This window comes from Nelumbo lutea, chromosome 5 (assembly GCF_056320005.1).
Source record: "Nelumbo lutea isolate HS-2025 chromosome 5, American lotus-T2T, whole genome shotgun sequence".
Taxonomy (NCBI): domain Eukaryota; kingdom Viridiplantae; phylum Streptophyta; class Magnoliopsida; order Proteales; family Nelumbonaceae; genus Nelumbo; species Nelumbo lutea.
In genome coordinates this window covers 58,957,663-58,983,081 of record NC_142688.1, presented here as the reverse complement: position 1 = coordinate 58,983,081, position 25,419 = coordinate 58,957,663, and the positions used below count along the sequence as shown (strand labels likewise).

The 25,419-nt window shown below is 39.7% G+C and overlaps 1 protein-coding gene across 1 annotated transcript; it reads left to right on the top strand.

Annotated features, from left to right (window-relative positions):
* Positions 1 to 6,119: 6,119 nt before the first annotated feature.
* LOC148852622 (magnesium transporter MRS2-4-like) lies at positions 6,120 to 25,099 on the top strand. The gene is made up of 4 exons (XM_088947673.1): positions 6,120 to 6,801; positions 13,297 to 13,742; positions 20,802 to 21,080; positions 24,696 to 25,099. The coding sequence occupies exons 1-4, from the start codon at positions 6,471 to 6,473 to the stop codon at positions 24,972 to 24,974; spliced, it is 1,335 nt and encodes a 444-aa protein (XP_088803799.1). The 5' UTR covers positions 6,120 to 6,470; the 3' UTR covers positions 24,975 to 25,099.
* The last annotated feature ends 320 nt before the right edge of the window (positions 25,100 to 25,419 follow it).

Sequence of the window (25,419 nt, the reverse complement as noted above, 5' to 3'; positions counted from 1 at the left end):
GGACCACAAAACCTCAGGTGAAGACCCGAGGCAAAGATTTCGATAGTCAAGTTAGTATCGGGGTGGAATGGACGAGGTCTGAGGTAAAAGCACCCGAACGAGGTCACGGGAGAGCAAAAGATCTCAAGTGCTAGTGAGAGAGCTCAAGTATTCAATCCTTTACCTTGAGGGGGTCACCTCCTATTTATACTTGAATCCGCTTGGAGGTAGGTGAGCTCGGATAGTGGGGATCAGGTTCGTACGTGAGGAATGAGGCCATCCGAGGCCACCAGGTGACCCTGCGCTATTGGTTCCCTGAAACCCGCCGAGCTGGGTTCTGCGCGTCTACTGATTAATTCCGCTCCAACATGCGTCGCTTGACATGTGCAAGCCTGCGACTGCGGCAGGGCCATCTGCACCTACGTCATTTTCCCCTCCACTCCTGAGGTTGTGGTGGAGGTCTGAATTGGGAGGGCCTCGGTTTCGGCCAAAGGGAGTGTGTTGGTTTGTGCTAGGAGACGTCGATGAGCCTTCTGTGCACGTTGTGGCCTGTGGTAACGTCAGCTTGCCTTTGTTCTTTGAGGGTGGCCGTAGAGGCTCCTATTAGGAGGCCTCAACTTCGGCTTCAAGGTTATCATTGCATGTGAACGAGGGAAGGTTTTGCCCCCTGTCTTGTCTTCATGCTGGTGCGATGGTGAGCCCATTGAGGCCTCGGCCTCGGCTGAGTGTGCCGAGGAGAGGGTGCTTGGGTGCCCGAGCTGGTACTTAGCCATTTTTGTGGGGGGAGCTCTGTTCTACGATGCCACGAGCCCTGGAGGAGGTAGATCCTAGTACTAGGTTTGGGTCGGGCGTGTCGTGGGTCCCTGAATAGGTGAGTTGGGGTTGCGCCCATGACAGGTTGCGGTGTCACTATTGTAGGGGGGACGAAACATGGGTGAACCAAGTTGTGCACTCACTAGGTCAGCATGGCTAGGCAAACTAGTGAGTTGCAGTGAAGAGACCAACTAGTTTGTTTGGTTTCTTCTTCTCGAGGTGAGTGACGCATGTCGGTTAGTGGACGGGGTTTCTTCTTTGGATAGTCATTGGATCAAGTCTGATCTAGGCCATCCATTTTCCTTTAAACATGGGCCTTAGTTGCGCATTTGCTCACTATTTTCTTTCGAGTGCTTTGGCTTCTAAGAGCCCTTTGCTTTAGTTCTTGTCTTTATAACTCTTCGTCCTCATCCTCGTCCTCGTCCTAGGTAAACACCCTATCATGTCTTACTCTGATTCTAGCCCAAAATGCTATGAACTCCTAGAATCCTTGGGATCGAGCTCCTACCACACCCCAACTCCTGCCAGCTCCGGCCAAGGCTCATCGGTTGTTGAGATCCCAGCCCCGCGTCAATTGGTCGAGGTGCTAAGGGAGAGGGTCGTCCCCGTGGACGCTGAGTACAGCCGAAGGAGTGAGGACTCTCCTTGTGAAAGCGCCAAGTCCGTAGTGCCTAGGGAGGCCGAGGGATCCTCCTTAGTGGTAAAGGGGGATCCGGTGCCTGAGCTCAGTCTGAGGATGATAGCCGAGCATGCTGCATGAGGGATGAACATAGAGCATATGTCATGCTCAAAGCATGATAGCATCCTAGATTATGACTAGGTTAAATCCCTAGCTAAGAGGTATTATATCCCTCGGTTTGACTGACTAAGGGTCCCCAACATTGGTGATCATCCATGGATGCCGGAGGAGGGGGGATCTATGTCTACTAGCATTTCCTTGAGTTTGGCCTTAGGTTTCCCCTTCATCTGCTGATCTCCGAGCTATTGAAATGGTACGGGGTTACCCTTAGCCAATTATCCCCCAACGCCCTTAGAACCACCATCGCCATGTTGGTGGTGGCTTGGCTTCAAGATGTGAACCTAACGTCGAAGATGTTCCGAGCCATGTTTATGCCGAGGAAGCACTCCACCGAGGCCAACATGTATTACTTCCAGCCTCAAAGAGGCTGACCCATTGACAATCCCTTGTCGTCCATAATTGGAAGAGCAAATTCTTCTTTATCTCCTATCCTGAGGGTTGGTCTTTCAAGTCAGGCTGAAGGGAGATGTACTTAGACGCCGAAAAGCCTAAGACAACACTTCGGGACAATGAAGTCATTGTGGTAACCCATCTTCTTGTGTTGAGAAAGCTTCAAGCCAAGCCCCTAGTGGAGGCCGAGCTCCCTTTGGTTTTTGCGGGGCTCAGCTCAGCTCCCCTCGGTAAGAGAAGTTCCTGTGTCGGCTATTTCAGGCGTCGGCTTTCGCTATGCACCGAGGTACTGATCCCTTGTTTTTTCTTGTAGAGATTCTATTGGATGTGAAGTGGATGCTATTGGAGAGTGCTTTGACAAGGAAGAAGGGTCCCACCGAGGGGACGTCAAGAGGACAGATGCCGTAGAGGCCTAACGAGGTGACACCCGTGCACATGGAGAGGTGGTCTACGCTTACTGAGGTGACCCCTTGGCCACAGGCCCCCATTGGGGGAGGGGGTGATCGAGGAAAGAGGTCATCGGAGGGGAGCCGACTGAGGGAGGCTGGCAAGAAGAGGCCGCCCGAGGTGCCACCTACACCTTCGTTAAAGAAGCTATGCACAAGTATTGTCATGCTGAGGGCGATGAACAAAGGAGGGATCCTCTTGCTGCTTCGAGGAGGCCTTCTACCAAGGGACCTACCACCAGGCCTTCATTCCCCCCCCCCCACCCCTCATCATCGGAGCCAACTGAGGATGGGGAGTGCCTCACACGCGTGTTCCACCCCAAGTGGAACATTCGCGAAGGGGACTATCGATCCCGAAGGGGTTGGTAAGGCCTTGATCAAAGGGATGATCCCCACAAGGGATCACTTCGGGATAATGCAGACCAATCCCCTCGTCATCCGGGACCAGGGGTTGGACTTCCTGGCTGAGGTGAGTTCCGTTCAACTTTTGACTTGTTATCTGTTGGCTTTCGTTTGCTTTGTTGATGGTGTATCTGTTGTAGGTCTGCTGACACTACGTCAGCCTAGGAGACCAAGTCAGCCTCATCCTTGATCATGTGCACTAGCTCGTGAAGAACGAGCAACTTGAAGTGCAAGTGGCTTCCACAAAGAGCAGTCGAGGTGAGACCCTCTCGGCCCAGGGTGAGGAGAAGCAACTCTGGTAGACGCTAGAGGATGATTTGAAGGTTGAGCAGGCTCAGCTAGCTCGGCTCCAAGAATAGCTAAAGAAGTCCAAGGAGGAGTGTGCTTGCCTTGATGGGGTCGCACTGGAGGCCCAAAGGTAGGCAACAGATGTCGAGGCTCAAGCAACGAAGGTTGAGGCGGGGGCCATGGAAGCCGAGGTCAACTATTAAAATGTTGTCCTTGTCTAGAGGCGGACTCCAGAATATCAGAAGTGCTTGGCTGATTATGCGTCTGAAGGCTACTTAGAAGGCATTGTTGAGGCTGGTGCTAGACTTCCAGGTGGATGAGCTGAAGGTGCTTCCCAACTCCCTCCCTCTTGAGTATACTATCGAGGTTTCTACCAAAGTTCCCTCCGATGCTACTTGCGCAAACACCGCCGAGGACTCTGTTGCCCCTCTGACCAAGGGCGACGCATAGCCGGTCTCCCGATGTTCCTTCCTTTTTATTTTTCTTTTTTGTAAATGGGCTCGGCCTCCCCATCTAAGGTTGAAACTTTTTGTAAATGTCAAACATTGAATATCAAATGGAACTTTTTTGCATACTCTATGCCTTTATGTTTCACTATTTGTTGCTTCTTTTTTCTTTATTTATTTTTTACCGAGGGATCTATGCCCTTCCCCTTCGAAAGGTCACAAGTAGGCAAAAAGTGGTCTGAAGTGGCTCATTACTTAGTCGCTTGCTTTAGGAAGTTAGAGTGCATTATCCGAGGTTGAGCTATGCCATTGAGGTGTAGCTCTCCTAGCTTGCTTTTATTCCCTTAAGTATTGATTTAGGCGAGGCCAAGGTGGTCAGGGTTACGTTCCTCTTTTCTTGGTCATGCTAAGTGTTGTGGAGCTGAGGTGGCCGACTATTGCCATAGATACACACCTCGGCCGACTGGCTCGCTACTTCTTGATGAGGTACTTAGATTTATTCTTGTTTGTTCATTAAAGGCCAATGTGCTGGTTGTGGTTTGCAGCTGAGTCTCCTGTCTGTCCTTGCCTCAATTGCGAAGGCTAGGCAAACGTTTGGTTCGTGATGAACCATATGTCCCGACCGCAGTCCAATCCGAGCGTGAAGGCCTTGGAGGAAGCTACATGCGTCGGCCGAGGGGTCCTAGCCATTAGGAATAAGAACTTATACACTAAAAATTTGAGCAAAGGAGAAACTTTGCGCTAGTATTCATTGTTTAGCCAATATGCGTTATAATCTGATGGTGCGCGATCCAGTCACTCCTAGCTAGCACTTACGTGGCTCCTGGAAGGTACCTGAGATGGAGAAGAAGAAGAATCCCCGGGGGCTTGCCTAGCGGGAACACTCCGATGCTTAAGTTAGTATTCTGTAGGAGAAGCAAGGAGAAGATGAGAGCTAAGAGTGAAGATAGCACGAGAGTAGAAGATGATACCTCCGTTCCTTGATACTAGCTCCTTATAACAAAAATCTGTTGTCTCAGGCCCACTGGCCTCTAACAGGGCGGGTATAACCGCCACTATCAGCTTGCCGCAGCCGTTACTGGTGGGGCTGAGGTGGCACGCGTGGGGCCGTCGCCATAGTGTACGTGCCTGTCAGGTGTAAGGCACCCTCTGAAGGTGGCAGACATGACGCTGTTTGATGAGGGATATATATTTTTATTACATTGTTAGCTTAATTAATTAACTAATTAAATAAGTTTTATAACTAAGTTATAATTAGTTGACTAATTATATAACAATATAAATTTTAATTTTATGGTTATTCAATTTATTAACTAAATAATATTTTAAATAACTACATTTTAATTATTTAAGAAACAAAAATTTTAATAATTAAATCATATTTTAAATATTATTAAAATGACAGAATTATGTAATAACATTAAAAATTTGATTAAAACACAAAAAAATAATCATAATAGATTTAATAACTAAATCATATTTCAATAATTATGTATTATTGTTATAATTTATTGATTAATATTTATTAGAGATTAAAATATTGTTGGAGATTACACATGCATGTTTATTAATAAAACAACCAAAAAACAAGAAAATTTTAGTTTAAAAAATAAATCTTATAATTTGATATTCATTTAAATTTCATTTGAAAAGTAAAATTGTACTACAAATTTTTTGATAAAAAAAAGATTATTAATTTTAAACTTAATTAGTTTAAATTTAAAATCCCTTAATCCATTTAAAAATAACAAAAATTAATACTAAATAAAAAATTAGTAAAAGTTAAAAACAATTTAATAAAAATAACAACTAATACATTTAGGAATGCTCCTTCTAGGGGTGCAACTTCGGTGGGTTGGTTCGGGTTAAGGATCAACCTAAGCCCAACCCCAAGTCTCAAACTTCGAACTCAAGGTTGGCCCAACTCATGGTTAAGCCCGATTTTACTAACTAGGCCAACCTAATCTTAACCCACTATCTCAGGCTAGGCTTGAGCTTGGGCGTGATTAGCTTTGAAGCCCAATTTCTAGGTAGAATAAATTAATAACATATAGATATATGTATATAATAAAATATTGGGTGGGCTCAGATGGGCTTGTATTGAGCTCAGGCTACTCAAGCGGTCAAGCCCAACTTGAATTTAGATTGGGCCTGATCCTTTTATCCCAAGCCCAACTTAAAGTTCTAACACTCCAGTCCAATTTGTTAAAAAGCTCTAATTGAATAAGACTAAGCCCGATTTTACTAACTGGGCCTGATCCACCCAAATTACACCCACTAGCTCCTTTTGCTTTAAAATATTTTAAAAACGCCCGTACACGGCACCCACTAGTTGGGAGTTGGGAGTGAATTCTCCTCATAGGTGGGGGAAGAATGTATAATATGTGGGTCTATTGTATAACGTTAATGGTTCCAACTAATAAAGTTATTGTTTCTGATCTATCTAGTAGTTATCGTTCGGTTATCCTTTAGCCACGTTGGATGGGACAACCCACGTGGTGGGCGCTCTCACTTACCATCATGGACTCAAAGAGCTGCATCAGCCATCAGGAGGTCGTAGAGACGCTCTCTTTGTTTACTGGCATTCCTAGCTTGCAGGAGTGCTGCACTCGGTACAAACCAGTGCTCCCACTCCCAACTTCCAGACAAGCACCGCAGATATCGCACTATTGCAGCAGAGCAGACTGTCTCAGTTCCATCTCCGACCCATGAACTAGATAGAGTCAATCGTGAGCACTGAATGAAGAAGATAAGCCTGGGCGACATTGATTCCTTCCTTCCATGTCTTTCCACATAGATTTCTCACTACCTGCACGCGTAGGGACCAAGCGGGGAGTGAAGAGAGGGAGTGTCGACGGTGGCAGGATCGGAGGGAGATAGCAAGGGAGAGACGAACGCATTTCCAGTATGGGTAAACGGCCCTTCTCGTTTCCCCGGAAAATTGGACGGCGTCGTCCCGAGAAGACAATTGAGATGCCGCCGGTCGATGTCGTCTCTTCCTGTGCAATCAACAACAACAACAATTCTGTTGCTGGCGTCTCAACGTCCGGTGCAGGAGGGTCGTCCAGTAAGGCCAAGAAGAAGACGGTTGGGGCAAGACTCTGGATGCGTTTCGACCGGTTTGGCCAATCTGAGCTCCTGGAGTGCGATAAGAGCACAATCATCAAGCGCGTTTCGATCCCCGCCAGAGATTTGAGAATTCTTGGGCCTGTCTTCTCTCACTCCTCCAATATTCTTGGTAAGGATGATACGGACACTGACTTTACTTCCGTATTGATTATTTCCTTCGAATGCCTTCAATTTCCGAATTTTGGACGGACAATTTTATGTTTTGCCGAGGATTTCGGTTGAAATTATCGCATACAAACCGACAGAGACGTTGTTTGACTTAGCTTTGCTCTTTATTTGCTTTCCATAAACATTAGAATCGACCTAGAAAGGGATGTTATATGACTACAAATCCTCTCTGCACAATCGGTTTTCAAGTGTTTATTATCCTCAACGTGTGCTTAATGTTGTAATCTTGTATCATGTTAGGTTTAGGTATGAGGTGAACGACTGCTCTTTGTTATCCGCTATGGCATGAAATTCTTCTTCTCCCTTTGGATTGCAGATATATATGTTCCTTAGTATCTTTTCTTTGTAGGAAGCTTATCTTCAAAATGTGCAACTTTGTTAAGTGTAAAAATAGATTGAGCATTCAAGGTGAAGAAGGGTTTAGTTCCGCCTGTACACATCGCACCAGAAAGAGAGAGAGAGAGAGAGAGAGAGAGAGAGAGAGAGAGAGAGAGAGAGAGAGAGATGTTGCAAGGTTAAGAGAAGAAAACCTATATCTGCCGATTGGGAGAAAAAGTTGATCTCCCGGTCGGCCAATGGGCAATTATCATTAGGTAAAAGACTTAACCATACCCTCAGTTTTTGGAAATTCACTTAAATATACCCTGAGGTTTCAAACTGGACTTAAACATACCTTCTCACCGGTATATCAGACAGACATAATAAAAAGACTTTTTACCCTTTGTTAATATGTGAAATCAAAAGGTATTTAAAAATACCGTTCATCGTTTTTTCCTCCCTCACAGAGTTCACACATGGACAGAACTGCTGAAAGTTAGATATTTGACCACCTAGAGGCAGGGGTCTTATTCCTTCATGGGCAAGGGTTTCCATCAACTAGAAATTGGAAAATGAAAAAGCAAAATCAGCAGAAAATGGGAAAACAAGAAAAATGGCCAAAGTTTTACAATTCTATGAGACAGATAATAGAAAATAAGGAATACAAGTCTCTTCAAAAAAAAAAAAAAAACAAAACAAAACAAAAAGGAATACTAACAAAATCAGCAGAGATTTAAAAAAAAACTAAACACCTCCTTCAAATATATTTCACTGTAACTCAACCAAACACAATATTCTGGTCTGGAATACAGAAGCTTAGAAGGAATCATACAAGCAAAATCTTGTCCCGAAACACATGGAGAATGGAAAAAAGGAAAGGAAAAGCAAAGTTAACAACATGAACTCAACGAAGCCTTGGAGATGAATGGAGATGGTCATTTACTGATCAAGTCAAGGTTTCTCCCAAAGTTCAAATTGATGGATCAAACCCCTGCAAGCACACTGAATCAGATCAAAATACAATAGAAAGTTCAAGAGACAATTCGGGAATTTACTTTCAAATTCTACTTTCATTTTCCTTTTACCCTTAGCAGTGGATTCTTAGTAGTTGTGTAAGAAAAACTAAACAATAATGAAAGAACTGGTGGGAGAAAAACTAGTTTGGGTTTTGGAGAAACTTGAGATGGAATAATAAGTTTCCCAAGGTATAAAATACAGAGAGAGGGGAAAAATGAAGGTTACTTGCCAGCAACACTTTCCTCTTCTTTGATTTCTCAAATGCAGCATAAGAAAAAAAAGTTTTCTTGTGATTCTTCATAATGAAATTAGTGTTGTTTTAGGGATGGAAACTCATCCAGGAACCAACACGAAGAAGCATAGTTCTAAGAGGAGGTGCAATCCTTGACCCTTTGATTTCTTGCTTTCAACAGTTATGGAGCGATTAATTCTCTCCTGAGTTCTTTGTCACCTTTGAAGGTATGAATTCCTTTTTGATCCAAAGCCATGTAGAGGTGATTGGTAAAGTTCTTTTGGGTGTCTTCATCCCCGAAATTCAAGAGGACATCATGGTTGCAATTACAGGTGGAAGAGGGGAAGAAGGAGCTTCATTGGTAATATTGGAGGATGACATGGAAAGGAGAAAAGCACACGAGAGTATAATTGATCAGAGTCTGCGGTTTCCTTTAAAGCATATGAACCAATTGAGTGGAGACGAGCAACAAGAAATTGCTGAATGCTGAGTGCGACACGACAAGTGGCCGAAGCAAAAGAGACACATGGACAGAGAGACACATCCTACATACAATGAAGACATTAGCAAACTGTGATATGTTGAAGATGAACCACTGATGGCATTGCAAGGGCATATTAGGGTTTTTCTAAACAAAAGGGTCAGATGACGGTACATGCAAATGACATGTAACTTTTGCTAATGGAGTGTAGTTTAAATCTGGTTTTGGGTCTAACCATAAGGTATATTTAAGTCAATTTAAAAAACTCAGGGTATATTTAAGTCAATTTGTGCAAATTAAGGGTATGTTTAAGTTTAAGTCTTTTACACTTATTGTTAATCTCGGATTACTGGAGAATGACCCCGTACCAAGTATGGGGCCATTACTCTTGACATATTTTGTTTTATTTATTTGAGTTAAGAGATAAAATCAGGTTTTATTTGTAACTAATAACCTGTTTTATCTAAAAGAATGGTCCCACACCATATATTATTGGTTTGAGATTCACTAATACTTATGTGGTAAATTTGATTTCTTATTTAATTTAGTAAAATAGATCAGGTTTGATTTATAATTGATGACCCATTTCTTTTTTTGTTTTTCTTTTTTTTTTTTTTGAGTATTTGTATAAAGTATAGAAGCCCTCTAGTCTGAGGGCTTTCTACTTATATGTTATGTGAATATTTGTTATGATAAATAGATTATAGTAATAATTTTCATATAAATATAATACACTATTTACTTATTCTTAATAAATCATTTTCTGAGTTACTGATGAAAAAAATAAACTATTTACTTATTAATTTAATTATTTTCGGAGGCCTTTATTATTATAGTAAATTCAAATATTGATTAATTGCTACTATTTACTTAAAAGTAAGTTAGGTATGCAGATTGGTTACCCTAGTTATTGGATATTAGATATTAAATGCATTGTTCTGATTATCACAATCATGAGATTTGCAAGAATCACTTCCAGATTATAGTTTAATAATATTAATATTTATATAACACAAAACGTATAAGGACACGAAGGAGAATATTTAATATTGATTAGTGATAATAGTATAAAACTATAGATGTGTATTGTGAAGCAAGGGGACCCGTATAATGTATGCATGGGACACCCAACCATTTTGTACAGCAAGTTTTATGTAAACAGGCCATGGCAAACCCCTAGTACTCATCTTCTTTGTCCATGACACTAAAATGGGTCCAACAAACATCGATTCAAATAATAACCTAAAAACTGAACTTTATGATCTGTATTTGTCCGATACATTCCTGGTATTTGGCAGTCCTTTGCTAAAAAATAGGTTATAGATTTTTAGTTTTTGATACCAAAACTCAAAGGCAGAAAATGAAAGTGCAAGACATACTTTCTTTATCATTGTAAAAGGATTTATATGTTGTTGCTTTGTTTGATCTATAATTCCTTGGTGTGCTTGCTCTGCAATCAAGCATGAAAATGAAAAGTATACAGAAAACAAAAAGGAGTGTAGGGCAGATTATTTCTTTTAAGGTTGACCCATCTACTATTATTTGACTAATTGACTGGTTGTTTTTCAGTAATGAAATTCATTGAAATACATTATCTTATGGTTGCACTTGTTTTAATTTGAAGAAGGGTGGAAATGCATAATCATATTCCTTCCATCCCCTGTTGCATTGAAAGAAAACCACATGCCTTCCACCCCCCATTGGTTGTGCATCTTAAAGGCATCATGTGAAAGCATTTTCTCGTGAAAACTTGATCATAAAAGAAAGAATTCAAGATACTGCAATTGGGAAGTGTTTGCCTATATAAAGAAAATCCAGTAATTTCAAATTTCTACTTCCATTGAATATTGTATCTAAAAAAGAAAGAAATATAGTGATTTCAAGTTTCTACTTCTATTAAATATCATACTATGTGTATCTTTCAAGTTTGTACCACTATTGAATTTCTCTCACCACTGAAAAAGGCCAACCATTTTCAAAAAAGATCTGTGCAATAAATTTTTTACCATTCAGGGTGACACATGGAAATCATCCTCGATCAATAGAGATTTTCCATGAGAGGTTGAGTGAATTATGTAGAGATTTGTGATCACCCTTTAATGTCAACAATTTGCGCTTGATTTTTGCAACTGGGAGACATTAAGATTGATAGAGATAAAAGATATGAATTTAAGAAGAGAAATGGTTGTATTTGAATTTAAGAGGAGAAACAGTTGTATTTGAAGTTGGTACTTTTTTAGGGAGAGGAAGTAACTAACCTTTTTTTTCCAATCACTTTTGAGATGCTCTTTCTTGAAATAATAAGATGCCACTTGTCTGAGAAGAAGCTCTCTTATCAGTAAGGGTGTAAATAGATCGAATTTGAATCGAATAAGGCAACATCCAAATTCGAATTCGATTAGAAAATCTTATATTCGAATTCCATTCAATATGCGACGGATATTGAAAAATAACATTCGAATTTGAATTTGATTTGACATTCCAATATTTGATTCTATTCGAATTTGACCAATTAATTATTTATGTAATTAATAAATATATAAAATAAGTATTTATTTATATAAAGTATATAAGTATAAATTATATAAAACATTTAAATATTTTATATATTATATCTAAGGATTAAATAATTGGTCAAATTTGGATATTTATCAAATCGAATCAGGTCATATCCGAATTCGAATCCAATTAGCTATTCGATATGAATAGTATATCCGAATTTGATTCGATTATGTTGAATATATATATTGGGAAATTTACAATAATAACCTGCTTTAGTAAAAAGTACATATAGTGACTAAATTACCCTCACTTAAGTCATCAAATGACTTGATTACCACCCATACCTCACACAACTTAAATAGAAGAAACAAATTAAAGGGAAAGGGATAAACATGGCATAGAAGAATACTATTAGAATATGAAGAGAATAACCAGCCCACCACTCCATTAATACTCCCTCTAGCTGGAGGGTATATATCATACAGTCCTAACTTGCTAGATATGAATTGAAGCCTTGGTCTACCAAGAGATTTAGTAAACAAATCTGCTAACTGGTCTTCTTTCTTCAGATAAGGAGTGCCTGCATTACAACTTTGAGTTTTTTTCCTAACAAAGTGACAATTGATCTCAATGTGCTTCATCCTCTCATGAAAAACTGGATTGGATGCTAGGTGCATTACTGCTTAATTGTGAAGATGCATGGGAAGTGACATAGAAAATCCCAACTCCTGAAGGAATTGCTTCAACTAAATCAACTCACAAGTGGTGCTACTCATTGCCCTGTATTTGGCTTTTGCACTCAACCTGGCCACTAAGATTCCATCTTAGAGATGTACAATTCCCAATAGTAGAAGTATGGTCAGTAGTATCAAGGAACTGGTCAACCTAAAAGTTTAAGCGGTGAGATCCCTGAATAGGTTTTTATTCTCTGACATGCGCCCCTCATGCGAAAGCCTATTGAGCTTGAAGCATGGACACAGGCCCATCCATACCTTGTGGAGAAATTTAATTAATTATAATGGGGGGCGGCAAGGATCGAATACTAGATGACTTGGTCAAACAGGTTCTGATACCATATCAACTGTTCAACCTAAAAGCTTAAGCTGTTAGGTGAGGTCCTTGAATGGGTTTCTCTAACTAGTAGTACTCAGGACCTTTAGGTGTAGGTGGTGTATTTTGAGACAGCAATGGCATGATTTGTGCAATCTACTCAGAACTTATAGCACGAGGTGTTTCAACAAAAGCAGTAGTCTCTCTACATCAAGGACCAGAATTGGAAAACCCATTGTAATTTGAGAAGTTAAATAGGTGATTCCCGTACTATAGTGGGATGACTAAAAGATAAAGGTGTATAGGGATGCCTCTTGTACATGCATTTTCTGTCTGTAATTAATAAAATCAAATGTAAATTATAAAAAAGTGGCAATACTGACTTACACCAAGGAAAGTCAGACAGTTGGAAGCCACACAGAATTGAGAGTTCAATTTCAATGACACAGAAATCAGCACATGGGTTGGCAGATGCCTTAACAAAACAAGGGGTAAGAAGGGATAGACTATTTTGGGGGCTGACAGATAGCAGTGGCTGCCTAGGGTTTGTTGTGATATTGCACACATTAACACTTTACATTTATCATTCTTTCTGTAATTAATAAACTAATATTTTACCAATCAAAAAAGTTTGAAATTAGGGTAACCTTTTCTATCTTTCTATTTTATTATTTCTTTAGATTTAAAATGGTTCCTCTCTTTCAGTCTGCCTCATCATCTTCATCTAAGCCTTGTCCCAACCATATGGAGTTGTCTACATGAATCCTGTTTCACCATTCTATTGTGTTCAGTGCAAAAAAATATATTAATTTTTTGTTTCTCTGAATTTGTTTTAGCCAGGGAGAAAGCCATGGTTATCAATTTAGAATTTATAAAAGCCATTGTTACTGCTGAAGAAGTACTGCTGCTAGACCCATTATGCCATGAAGTTATTCCTTTTGTGGAGCAGTTAAGGCAACAACTTCCTCATAAGAACACATTTAAGATTGAAGATACTGGTGCAATAGATGCACAAGAAAAACATATCTGTCCAACTAGTACACAGTGGTTGCCTGTTCCTGAAGCAGCTGAAGGATTGCAGTGTGAGCTTCCATTTGAGTTTCAAGTACTAGAGATTGCATTGGAGGTTGTCTGTACATATTTGGACAGTAATGTGGCAGACCTTGAGAGAGATGCTTACCCTGTTTTGGATGAATTAGCCAGGAATGTCAGCACTAAGAATCTTGAACATGTTCGGAGTTTAAAGAGCAATCTTACTCGTCTCCTTGCTCGTGTACAAAAGGTACTATTAATGAATCTTGTTTATTTCTTCTTCATATTGGCTTACATTATGCTTGTCTAAGATTAAAAATATTATACTAAAACTCTGTTCAGTTTAAGTGGTTGAACTAGTTCTACTAAAAAATGGCAACTTTTACAGGTCAGATAAAGCATCAACCTAGGTATGTCTAGAAACCTGGATGACTATGACTGTTTTCATTAGAGCTGGCAAGCCGGCTGGTTCCAATTTTGAATTTAACACAGGAAAAGGGCGGAAAGGAGAGAAACAGAAGATGGTGTTCAGGTGTATAACACAGAGCTACTAACTATAATAAGGACAATCGGGTGTTTTTGAACTTCCTAAGCAATAAGGAAAACAAAGAATTCAATAATGAAGTACCTCATATTTATGAAAAAAATGAAGGATTACTACATTGAGTCAGGTTTTTAACAGTGTTATCTAGTTTACAACTAGTCAAGACCGGTCAATTGAGACCACTTCACTAACTAGCTGGTCAATTATCATGATGGGTTGCTTGGGATGACCATACACTGACTAACCAACTAGTTCACCTGTTGAACCAAAATGTTACTTTGTGTTTATCTATGATCTATTTAAATAGTACCGTAAATGCTTTTATTTTGGTACATTATTCTAATTATTTTAACCATTTTGATGGTACATTACAAATAAATGCCTATAGGTAGAAATAATGCATATAATACAAGAAGATAGAGGGTTTTTTTTTTTTTTTAATTTTTCCTTCAATTGGTGGTGTGCTGGTATGGAGTTGTCACAAACAAAGGAAACACCAAATGATCAGGCTTGCACTCTTTCTTTGAAAAACAAAGGCTGCAACTCCCATCCTAGTCTATCTAGCCTTCCTTTTCTATATTTTCTAAACAAAAATTGTAAATAAATGTTTTATTTAATTTTTTGTTGCATATTTACATTCTATATTAATTTGTATATGAGATTGTATCACTACCTAATATTTATAACATATCTTTTTTTGTGGTCAACTAGTTAGCACCTAGGCATTAACTTCATTGCATTGGCTAGGAAAGCCAAAAATGACTAGTCATCACTTCACCGCATTAATAACCCAAGTGTATAATAAGTTGTCAATGTTTTAGATTAGGATTTAGTTTGATTAAAGAGAAGAGGGAAGAAGAAAAAGGAAACTTAGTAGAGAGAAAAAGCCACTCTCAACCTAAATTGGTTCACTTAAAAGAATAGTTCTCAAGGTGTCTCCTAGGTGCCCTTGGTTGAGCACCTTACCTAAACACCTTGATTAATAGCAACAAGGTACCCATCTAGGTAATGACCACCTCGGTGACAAGAATCACAAGGCAAGTACCTTATTATAATTATCACCAATATTTTTTTTTAATTGGTAACATGGTTCACTTAAGATGCTGTTTGATCCAACTACCTTAACGTGGCCAAAGAGATGGGGAAGAATAATGTGGGGATGCACCAGAGCAGCAGTGGTTTGGACCTTATGGAAGAAAGAAATGTTAGGATCTTCCAAGAGAAGCAGAGAAGCAAACAAGAAATTATGGATTGTGTTTTGACCAGAGTTATACATTGGCTACTAACTTTGAATCTCTTTAGACAGTTCTCCTTTGATGATGTTTGGAAGAACTGGTTATCAGTGGCTTCTAGTTCAGTACAGAAGTCAAAAACAAGGTTGTTATGGGCACCTCCCAGTGAAGGTTTTTTGAAATTAAATTTTGATGGAAGTAGCCAAGGCAATCCAGGTCCTTCTGGAATTGGAGGAGTCATAGAGTCAGGAAAGGGAATCTGATAGCACTTTTTTCAGGACTGGTGGGGAATGGAGACTCTACAAGGGCTGAATTGTTTGTGGTCCTACAAGATGTTCATATTGCAAAAGAGATGAATTTGGAAAACCTGGTGATTGAAGGGGACTCCATGGTGGTTGTGGGCTGGTTAAAAGATCCAGATTCAGTGATATGGTGCTATCGAGATGAAATGAAGAAATTCAAATGGTTAACACAGCAGATGAATTTTATTATACAATGGGTGGGAAGGGAGGCAAATGCTATGGCTGATTCATTATCAAAGCAAGGGGTAACCAGGGATCAATTGTAACAGTTACTTATCTTTTCCGATTTAATGAAATTATAAAGAATCTTTTACTTATAAAAAAAAATTGTTGAAAATATGAACAATATTTACAAGTACAAAGAAGATGCATAGCTTGTCAAGCAACATATACCCTAATGGAATTATACAATGGATTCCCTAGGCATCTCTCCTGAATAACTGACCCCTTACTTAGCTAAAGCATCAGCCATGCTATTTGTTAATAGGCACCCATTGCCATGTAACCATCATTTCTGCTTTTTGATCCGTCTTTTTTTGGTTGGCCAGCAAAGAGAGGGAAAGTAATGTGGAAATGTATTAGGGCAGCCCTCTTATGGACCATTTGAGAGGAAAGAGATGCTAAAATTTTCCAAGAGGAGAGAAGCATTGCTGAAATAAAAGATTGTATAATTCCATTAGGGCAATCCTTTGGCTAAAAACTACTGATCTCTTTGCGGATTACTCTAGTGATGACCTTCGAAGGAGTTGGGCAGCAGTGGCCTCCACTTCATCCAAGAAATATAGAGCACAAGCAAGTTGGCTACCCCCTCCAGAATGAGTTGTAAAGTTGAACTTTGATGGGAGCAGTCAAGGAAATCCAGGACCTTTGGGTATAGGAGGGATCTTGAGGAATAAGGATGGCAACACTCTGTCCTTATTTTTAGGTCCAGTGGCTTATGGAGACTCTACAAGGGCTGAGATATTAGCTGTGGTACAAGGAGTACAGATTTCCAACCAACTTGGAGTGACTAATTTGATAGTTGAAGGAGACTCTAAGGTGATGGTGGGATGGATGTCAGATCCAGAAACTATTGTTTGGGGATATAGGGATATCATCAAAAAAGTCAAATGGCTTATGAGAACCATGTCAGTTACTTTTAGTGGGTTAGTAGATCGGCAAATGCTTTGACAGATTTGGATTCTCCACAATGGTTTTTTATCAGGACTATTGGGATATTTTGAAAGTTGATCTTTTGCGGGTGTTTGAGGAGTTTTTCAGGAGAGGAATTGTCAATCCAGGTGTGAACTCTACATTTATAGCCTTAATTCCAAAAAAGAAAGATGCTTCCCACCCGAAGGATTTTAGGCCAATTAGCTTGGTTAATAGCTTGTATAAGATCATTGCAAAAGTGTTGTCTTTGAGGCTGGAGAAGGCTTTGCCAAATATCATTGCACACTACCAAGGAGCTTTTGTGAATAGAAGACAAATTACTGATCAGATTTTAATTGCTAATGAGAGTGTGGAGAACCTTAAGAGGGATAAGAAGGGAGTGGTCTGTAAGTTGGACTTGGAAAAGGCTTATGACTTGGTGGACTGGGAATTTTTGAGAAAAGTTTTGATTAAATTTGGGTTCGAGGATAGGTGGTGTAAGTGGATTATGGGTTGTGTCCGGAATTGTTATTACTCAGTGCTAGTGAATGCGACAGTGGTAGATTTCTTTCCAGCCAGTAGGGGTATAAGACAAGGAGACCCCCTTTCTCCTTTCTTTTTCATTCTAATTGCGGAGGTTTTGGGGAAATTGATTCACAGAGCAGACTCTAGGGGGCTTATTAGAGGCTGGAGAGTTGGGAGGGTGGAAACCCCACTTACTCACTTGCAGTTTGCTGATGACACGATTCTGTTTTGTGAAGGCGGTAATGTGAGCTTTATCAGGAATTTGAAGTTGGTGATACAACTGTTTGAGCAAATATCCAACTTGAAGGTTAACCTTGGGAAAACTGTGTTGTGGGGGTGAATTTGGAGGAGGGAGAGTTCAAGGAGAGTGCTGAAGTGCTAGGGTGTGAAGTCTCAGGGTGGCCTTTGAACTACTTAGGGTTGCCTTTAGGTGATAATCCTATGAGAGAGAGCTTTTGGAACCCGGTGGTGGAAAGGTTCGAAAAAAGACTGGTGTCATGGAAAAAGAACTACCTCTCTCTTGGTGGGAGAATTACTCTTATTAAGGCCACACTTCCTAATTTACCTATCTTTTTCCTGTCGGTGTTTAAAATCTCAGTGAAGGTTGCTAATAGATTGGAGAAGTTAATGAGAGATTTCCTGTGGGAACCGGGAGAGGAAAAGAGGGATCATAGAGTTAGCTGGGAGGTAGTTTGTAGGAGTAAAACATGTGGTGGTTTGGGGCTTGGGAATATTAGGAGAAGGAATATGACTCTGTTGGGAAAGTGGTTGTAGAGATTCCCCTTGGAGAAGGAGAAGCTATGGGCTAGAATAGTGGCAAGTATTCATGGGCTGGAGCATAATGGATGGGACGCTGGAATCAGAGCTAGGACCACAAGCAATTCTCCTTGGAAAGCCATTCATGACCTGCTACTAGTTTTCTCCCCTAATATCAGGTATGATTTGAATTCCGATAACTCCATAAAATTCTGGGAACAAACCTGGGTGGGGAGTTCCCCTCTAAAGGATCAGTTTCCTTCTTTGTTTGCTCTTTCTGATCTGAAAAATGAGCCAATCTCGTCTTTTATCACCCCGTCCTCTTCCACTTCTAGGATTGGGTGGAACTTGGGTCTAAGAAGGGATTTGAGGGACTCAGACTTTGATAATATTTTGAGCCTTATTGCAATTCTTGATGACGTTGTCTTAGACCCCACTAGGGCAGATTCTAGAATTTGGACACCTTCTCCCAACGACATTTTTTCTTGTGCTTCTTTCTTCAAAGTCTTAAGTCAGTCTACCAGTCCTACATTCCCTCCTTTTCCTGTTGATGAGGTTTGGTGCAGAGCAATACCTCCTAGGGTTGGTAGTTTTTGTTGGGAAGCCTATCTGGAAAGAATCAACACTGTTGATCTACTCCAAAAGAAGAGACCCAATACTTGTTTGTCACCTCAGTGGTGTGTTCTTTGTAAAGCGGATGGGGAGATTGGTTTTCACCTACTGGTGTCTTGCCATTTTGCAAGGTCAATTTGGGAATGGGCTTTGTCCCTATTTGGATGTAGTTGGAATACCCCATCAGACTTGCAAGGCCTTTTTTCGCCTTCTTTTTTCAGGTGGCGGATAAAATGGGGAAGGACAACGTGGAGAGGACTAAGGGCTGCAGTATGTTGGACATTTTGGGAAGAAAGAAGCTCCGGGATATTCTCAGAAGCTCAGAGAGGAGCAGCAGATCTGAGGGTTATCATTCATATTAGGGCAGTACAGTGGCTGAAATCTTTGGAGTTTTTCACAGATTACACTGTGGATGACATGTTGAGGAAGTGGGGTGAAATTGCAAATTGCACACAGACTAAGTCAGTAATGAGTGTGGCTTGGACCCCTCCACCTAGTGGATTCGTGAAACTAAACTTCGATGGGTGTAGCAGGGGAAATCCGGGACAATTGGGGATTGGGGGTGTTTTTAGGGATGAAAATGGGGTCATTTCTGCTATGTTCTCAGGCCCATTTGGAGTGGGTGACTCCCTTAGAGCTGAGATCTTTGCAGTTATGGAAGGAGTACAGAAAGCTAAGGAGTTGAACATCAGGAAACTCTTAATTGAAGGGGATTTAGAGGTGGTGATAGGGTGGCTGGTTAAAAATCACAATGGCTTATGGAAGTACAATAATGAGAGGAGGAAATTCTAGTGGCTGGTGCGGGAGATGGAAGTTAAGATACTTTGGGTTAAAAGATCGGCTAATTCCCTAGCTGACGGTTTAGCTAAACAAGGGGCAGAAAGGGATTCGCTTTTTTGGGCTAAGCTGTAACTATAGTGTGCTTTCTTTCTTTGTTTTTTTCTTTTTCTTGAGGTTCTTTGTTGCTCATGGAAGATAAGCGTGTTTGTCTTCCTCTTGTAAATCTTCTTTTGATGAGTTAATGAAAGTGTTATTGATAAAAAAAAAAAAAATGCTTTGACAGATTCTTTCGCTAAACAAGGGCCTTCAAGGGATTCTCTGTTTTTGTCTATTTTGTAACTGTAATTTGAAAAGAGTTGGGTTTGGAACCACCTTTAAGGGGAGGTAACACCTTGTGCCTCCTCTTAGGGTGCTTCATGCTTGTACTATTTCTATCTCTATTTAATAAAATACCATTCATTCATTAAAAAAAATTATAAATGCAAGTATAGGTGCAATGTTAAAGTAGATGAGGTACTGATCCTCCATCCACATAAACAGCATTTATTTTCTAGGTCTCTCCCTCTTGCAATGAGATGGTTAGTGGTTCAATTGGATGAAAAAGTAGTGGGGAAAAGAAAAGAAAAGAAATCTCTTGTAGAGAGAAAAAGTCACTCTCCCCTAAATTGACTTAAGCTCCATTTGTTTACACTGCAATTTTATTTGCATTAGTAAAAACTAAAAACCCATGAGAGTGAAAATTCACTTTTTCTTAGGGTTTTACTTTGCTCATGGTTTTGCTTTACTTCATCTGCACTGCAACAAACAAAACAAAGTAAAACCTAAAACAAAAGTAAACCAGAATCTTCAGTCAACTCATTTGCACTCCCATACTTTTGCACCACTGCAAAATGAAATTGAATTGCAAATAAATGAGTAAAATAGAATGAAAGAATTACCAAAATATATCGTAATACAACACTTCTGACAGTATGAAGCATTTTGAGGTGGTTTTCCTCTTTGAGTCCATTAAAACATTTATATATCTAATTGTTTTTCTTTTCTTTTTTGTCTTTCTCCTCTTTTTAAACCATTTCTTGTCCTAATTTTAAAATTTCATAGCATATAGAACAGTTCAATGCAATTAAACTGTTGCATTAGTATAATATTACCTAATTTGGTTTACAAGTGTAACATAATGTGGAAAATGCAAAGGAAACAAACATGAAAGTGTGATGATCAGATAGATTGTGTATGGTCTGAAGTCTGTGCCTCTCCTACAGTTAGTCATCATTGGGAAACTGCCTTGCATTCACTGCTTGACTAGAGCATTGCCTAGGCATGAGGGTGTTAGAAGTAATTATTTGAATTCCTAATTTGATATTTTGGTCTATGTGCTTTGTATGGTATTGTTTCCTTGGGTGACAAACCATCTCTGGTAATAACAGGTTAGAGATGAAATAGAACATCTTTTAGATGACAATGAAGATATGGCACAACTATATTTAACGAGGAAGTGGGTCCAGAATCAGCAGTCTGAATCATTAAGTGGAACAGCCTCAAATGGAATCGTCAATTTTACACCCAATTTGCCACACCTTAGTTCTAACATGAGTGCAAGTTTGATTACCAGCAACCTTTCAGATGATCATGACGTGGAGGATCTGGAAATGTTGCTTGAGGCTTATTTCATGCAGCTGGAGGGCACTCGTAACAAGATATTATCTGTGAGTTTTCTTTGTTTGAAGATAGCATAAGCAAATCCTAGATTGATGACATACTAATTGGTGACTATTGATAGATCTGCATAACTATTTGACTACCATAGTGGAAACCTTAAGCTTTATATTGCATCTGCTACAGCTACTACATTCAAAGTTAATTTTCTACTTTACCTTCTTTCAAAACAAGTTAATTTTCTACTGCCTACTGTTAGAAATTTTATTAACTTATTCCATAATTGTCAAGGCAGCTCCTAGGCGATAAGGTGCTCTTGGAGGGTTGCCTCATCCATACACTTACATATTATATATAAGACACATAATATTTTTATATTTTAATTTTGTTATTAATAGTAGTAAAATAGATATTTTTAGACTAAATTATTCATGTTGTAGGTTTATAGTATTAGTATTGTTATTCTACTAGTTTCTTTATAATTTTCTTATTTGTTTAGGTCCAATCGACACACAAGTGAAATAGCCTTGAACACTATAAGACTTTAAAACCTGAACTCATAGAACTTCTTGAAGATATCCAATTGACACACAAGACCAACCTATAGAACTTCTTGTTCATCTTCTTCCTAGGATCAAAACAAGGACTCGGCCTGTATTTTTTTGAAGAGTAAAGAAGAAAATTTTATTAAAAAGAAAAGAAAGATACAAACTTGTTGGGTGTCAAGATAACTCCCAAACATCTGAACACTAGAAAAACAAGATTACATTAAGACTGGGAACTCAAGAACACCCCAGAAAATTTCTACTAGATAAACTGCTCAAATTCTGGGAGAATCAAGACTCAGCTTGAAACAAGCTTTCAACTGAGGCCACCTCCATGTGAAAAGCTTCTAATTTGTTTTCCTGTAATAAGGCCACCTCCGGAATATGTGTTCTGATCAAAATCCTAACCTGCTCTCTCCTTCTTTCCTCCTTCAGGCCCCGGACATTCCAAGATGACAGCTTCGTTCTGCTCCCCCTGCTACCTGACTACCCCCACCTCCATCCCCTTACTCTTCCTCTGCACAGAAATTTTCCTCACCCCAGATTTTTTCCTGTCTATTTTTCTCTTTGTTTTTAAAATTTTCTTCTTTTTTGTTCTTCTCAAATCGTTCAAAAGCAATTCTTGCAAATCTCTCCCCTCCCCAAAAATGAAGGCCTGGCGATTTCCCAATTGCTACCTCCCTTTCCAACAGGTTGTCTAATCAAGCACTGTCGACTGATCAATTCCTCCACTCCCAGTGGTCTTTTCTGGGTCCTCTTCTCTTCCTTTTTTTCTCCTTCCCCTCCCTTTTCTCCTGCCCCCTCTAAGGCCTCAGCTTGTTCCACCCTTGTTTTCCCCTGAATCGAAACCGACATCTTTCTTCTATTATATACTTTGTTCTGTAAATAGTCCTCTGTTTCTTTTTCCTGCTTCTTTCTCTCCTTCCCCACACCCCTTCCTTCAAGGCTCTTTTTCTCTTTCTTCTCTCGTCTTGAGAAGGGGGGAAGGGGTAGATATAATAGGATGACTTACCTCTTCAAGTATGCAAACCTCTTTGTCTCCTTTATCGCCAGGGGCCTTGTTCACCCTTCCTCTGACATAAAAGCGTGTGATGCTCTGGTCATGTTCTTCTGAAGCTCGAGTTGAATTCTTGACGCTCGATTCTTCCTGGCTACCCAGATTAGTCCCTACCGCTAGGGTTGTTTCTTTCTCCAAGGATTCTTTTCAAGGTGAACCAATCGGTTCCAACTCTACCTGGGCTATTGGTGGATTTGCAGACCCTTCCTGGAAGAAACCAATGTTGGCGATCTCTTCAACTGCTCTTCCCCTTTTTTTGTTCGCAATCTTTCGACAATTTTCATATTTCGTTACCACCCACACCCATTCCTCCCCTCCTTTTTTTCTCTTCACCTTTTCTCGACTATCCACTTTAAAAATTTTCTTCCCAATTGTACTCCTGCCTTTTCGAAATCCTAAGCTCTTCGTCCTTAAGCCTCTTGAATTTCTTTCTTTCAAATGGGCCCCACCCTCCACATTCGGACACCCAACATCCACACCCACCCGAGACCTTTCAGCTCCCTCCCCTTTACCTTTTAACCCATCAGTTGGCTTCCCTACCCCATCACCGCTTGCCACTTGTCCCTTACTTTCCATATTAGATCCTGTTTTTCCATTTTTGCCCCTCTGACTATTCACCTCCTCACCTTCTTCCTCCTTCGGCCAACTCTTCAACTCCCCCCCCCCTCTGTGACCGTTTCCTGAAACTCTGTCATCTCCTCTCACCGTTCCTTCCACTGATTCGTGAGTCTGCTCATTTCAAAGGACACTCAGAAAAGTGTCCTGTATATTTTGTATGTTATCTATCCTTTCTTAGTTTTCTTCTCATAAATATGTTGATTTTCTATGTTTTGATATGGGATTTTGATAGGATTCAATCAGCACCCTTGAAGACTTATTCTAGAAAGAAGAAGGGCTTACAACAGGTCCTGATATGGCATTAGTAATGGTACTTAGGATTTGGACTGAATTGAACACCAAGGGTATTTTTGTCATTTTGCACTTTTCTGTGGGGTCCAATGATAGGTTTAATTTGTCTGGTTATTGCTTGTTTATGTTTAAAATTTCAGAGTCATTGCATAAGTAGGATTAGAGTTATTGAGTCTTCTTTGAATTGAAATAGGATATAACAGCTTAGTTTGAGTCCTACTAGGATTATTGAGTCTAACAGTTTGACTCCTAGGATTATTATGAATTTAGAGTCTATAAATATGTATGGACGTTTTACACAAAGGCAATGAAGTTTATTGAGTTTTCTTCAGCTTATGCTAGCTATGGTGAGTGATTCCCATGCCCTAGAGTGATTCCACGTATTTTCTCTCTTCTTTCTCTCCCTATTTTCTCTCTCATTCCTTCAAGAAGCCATTACAGCCATCAACAGCCATAAAATTCTGATCCAAGAAGACCATTCAACATTTTCTAAGGACTAGAACTGAGCTGGTCCTACATCAGATTTATACTTATTTCATGAGGATTATGGTAATTATTAGTTAAAGATTACTAGTTTACTACTTATTAGTATGAAATCTAGGGAACTACCATAGATCTTTTTTTTTTTTTAAAAAAAGCTCATTGCCTAGGCAACAAAGTGCCTCCCTGTTGCCTGGCTTTGCCTTGGCACCTTGAACACTGACTTATTATGGTTTCTAAAAGCCTTGAAAGCATGAGAAGCATTTACCTAGTTTTGTCACTTTCTCTTCAGGTTTTAATCAACAATTCCCTCCATTATGTAGGAGAGAGGCGACATAGAGAGAACATATCAGCTATTTCTTGCTGACCATCTGTCTGTTTACATGTTTAACTTTTCAAGTTTTCTAACAACAATGTTTAATAGATCATTGAGAAATGTTCAATTTGGTTTATGCATTGCTTGCTGCCTTGAGCTTTAGTCTCCAATATGGTTTGTGCATTCACAACAAGTTTTCTCACAGCAGCTATTTCTTGCTGACCATCTCTGTTTACATGTTTAATTTTCTGAAAGATGCATGGATGAAAAATCACGTGGTTCTTTTGTATTGACTTGTATTTTTTTCTTTGCTTACCTTTTTCTCCCTCCCCCCTCCTTTCCTGGTTTTGATCAACAGGTACGAGAATACATTGATGACACGGAGGACTATGTGAACATCCAACTTGACAACCAGAGAAATGAACTTATTCAGCTTCAGTTGACATTAACCATTGCATCATTCTCCATTACTATTGAAACCCTGATAGCTGGGGCTTTTGGTATGAATATTCCTTACCGATGGAGCAAAGTTGATGGAATTTTTGGCCCCTTTGTTGGAGGTACCTCAGCATTGTGCTTCTTGCTTTTTCTGCTTATGCTAGGGTATGCAAAATGTAAGAAGCTGCTGGGTTCTTAATATTACCTAGTAATAATCTTGTTCATATCTGGGAGACTGTCTTCTCTTCAACAAGTTCATATGTGATGTACATTAGCAAACTCACATTGTAATGAGGATTCAAGAAATGAAGTGTCTTGTTTAAAGGTCCTTGCACTATTTCTAAGTTTTTGTAAGTAAAAGTGACTGGATGCCGGTAGCAATCGGTTACTTGATGCAGTCTACACAATTAGGCGCATGCTTAAGTAGAAATCTGGCCTAATTTACCTTTCTGTTTTCTGTTCTTACAGTAGTAAGAACTAAGAAGGGCCTGCTAGTGACCTTACATTGCTGTTGATTAAAGTGAAGGAAACCTGGAACCACATGTGCAAACACCTTGAAATTTTGAATTAATGAGCATAGATTATCCTTATACTGGGGCAATATTGCTGGATTTATAAATTACAAGGAGGAAATTTATTATATA

Bases quoted from the DNA above. Each gene is read 5' to 3' on its own strand.
- LOC148852622 (XM_088947673.1), top strand. From the start codon at position 6,471: ATGGGTAAACGGCCCTTCTCGTTTCCCCGGAAAATTGGACGGCGTCGT. The intron at 6,802-13,296 runs GTAAGGATGATA...AATTTGTTTTAG, and splicing joins TCACTCCTCCAATATTCTTG to CCAGGGAGAAAGCCATGGTT. The intron at 13,743-20,801 runs GTACTATTAATG...TGGTAATAACAG, and splicing joins TCCTTGCTCGTGTACAAAAG to GTTAGAGATGAAATAGAACA.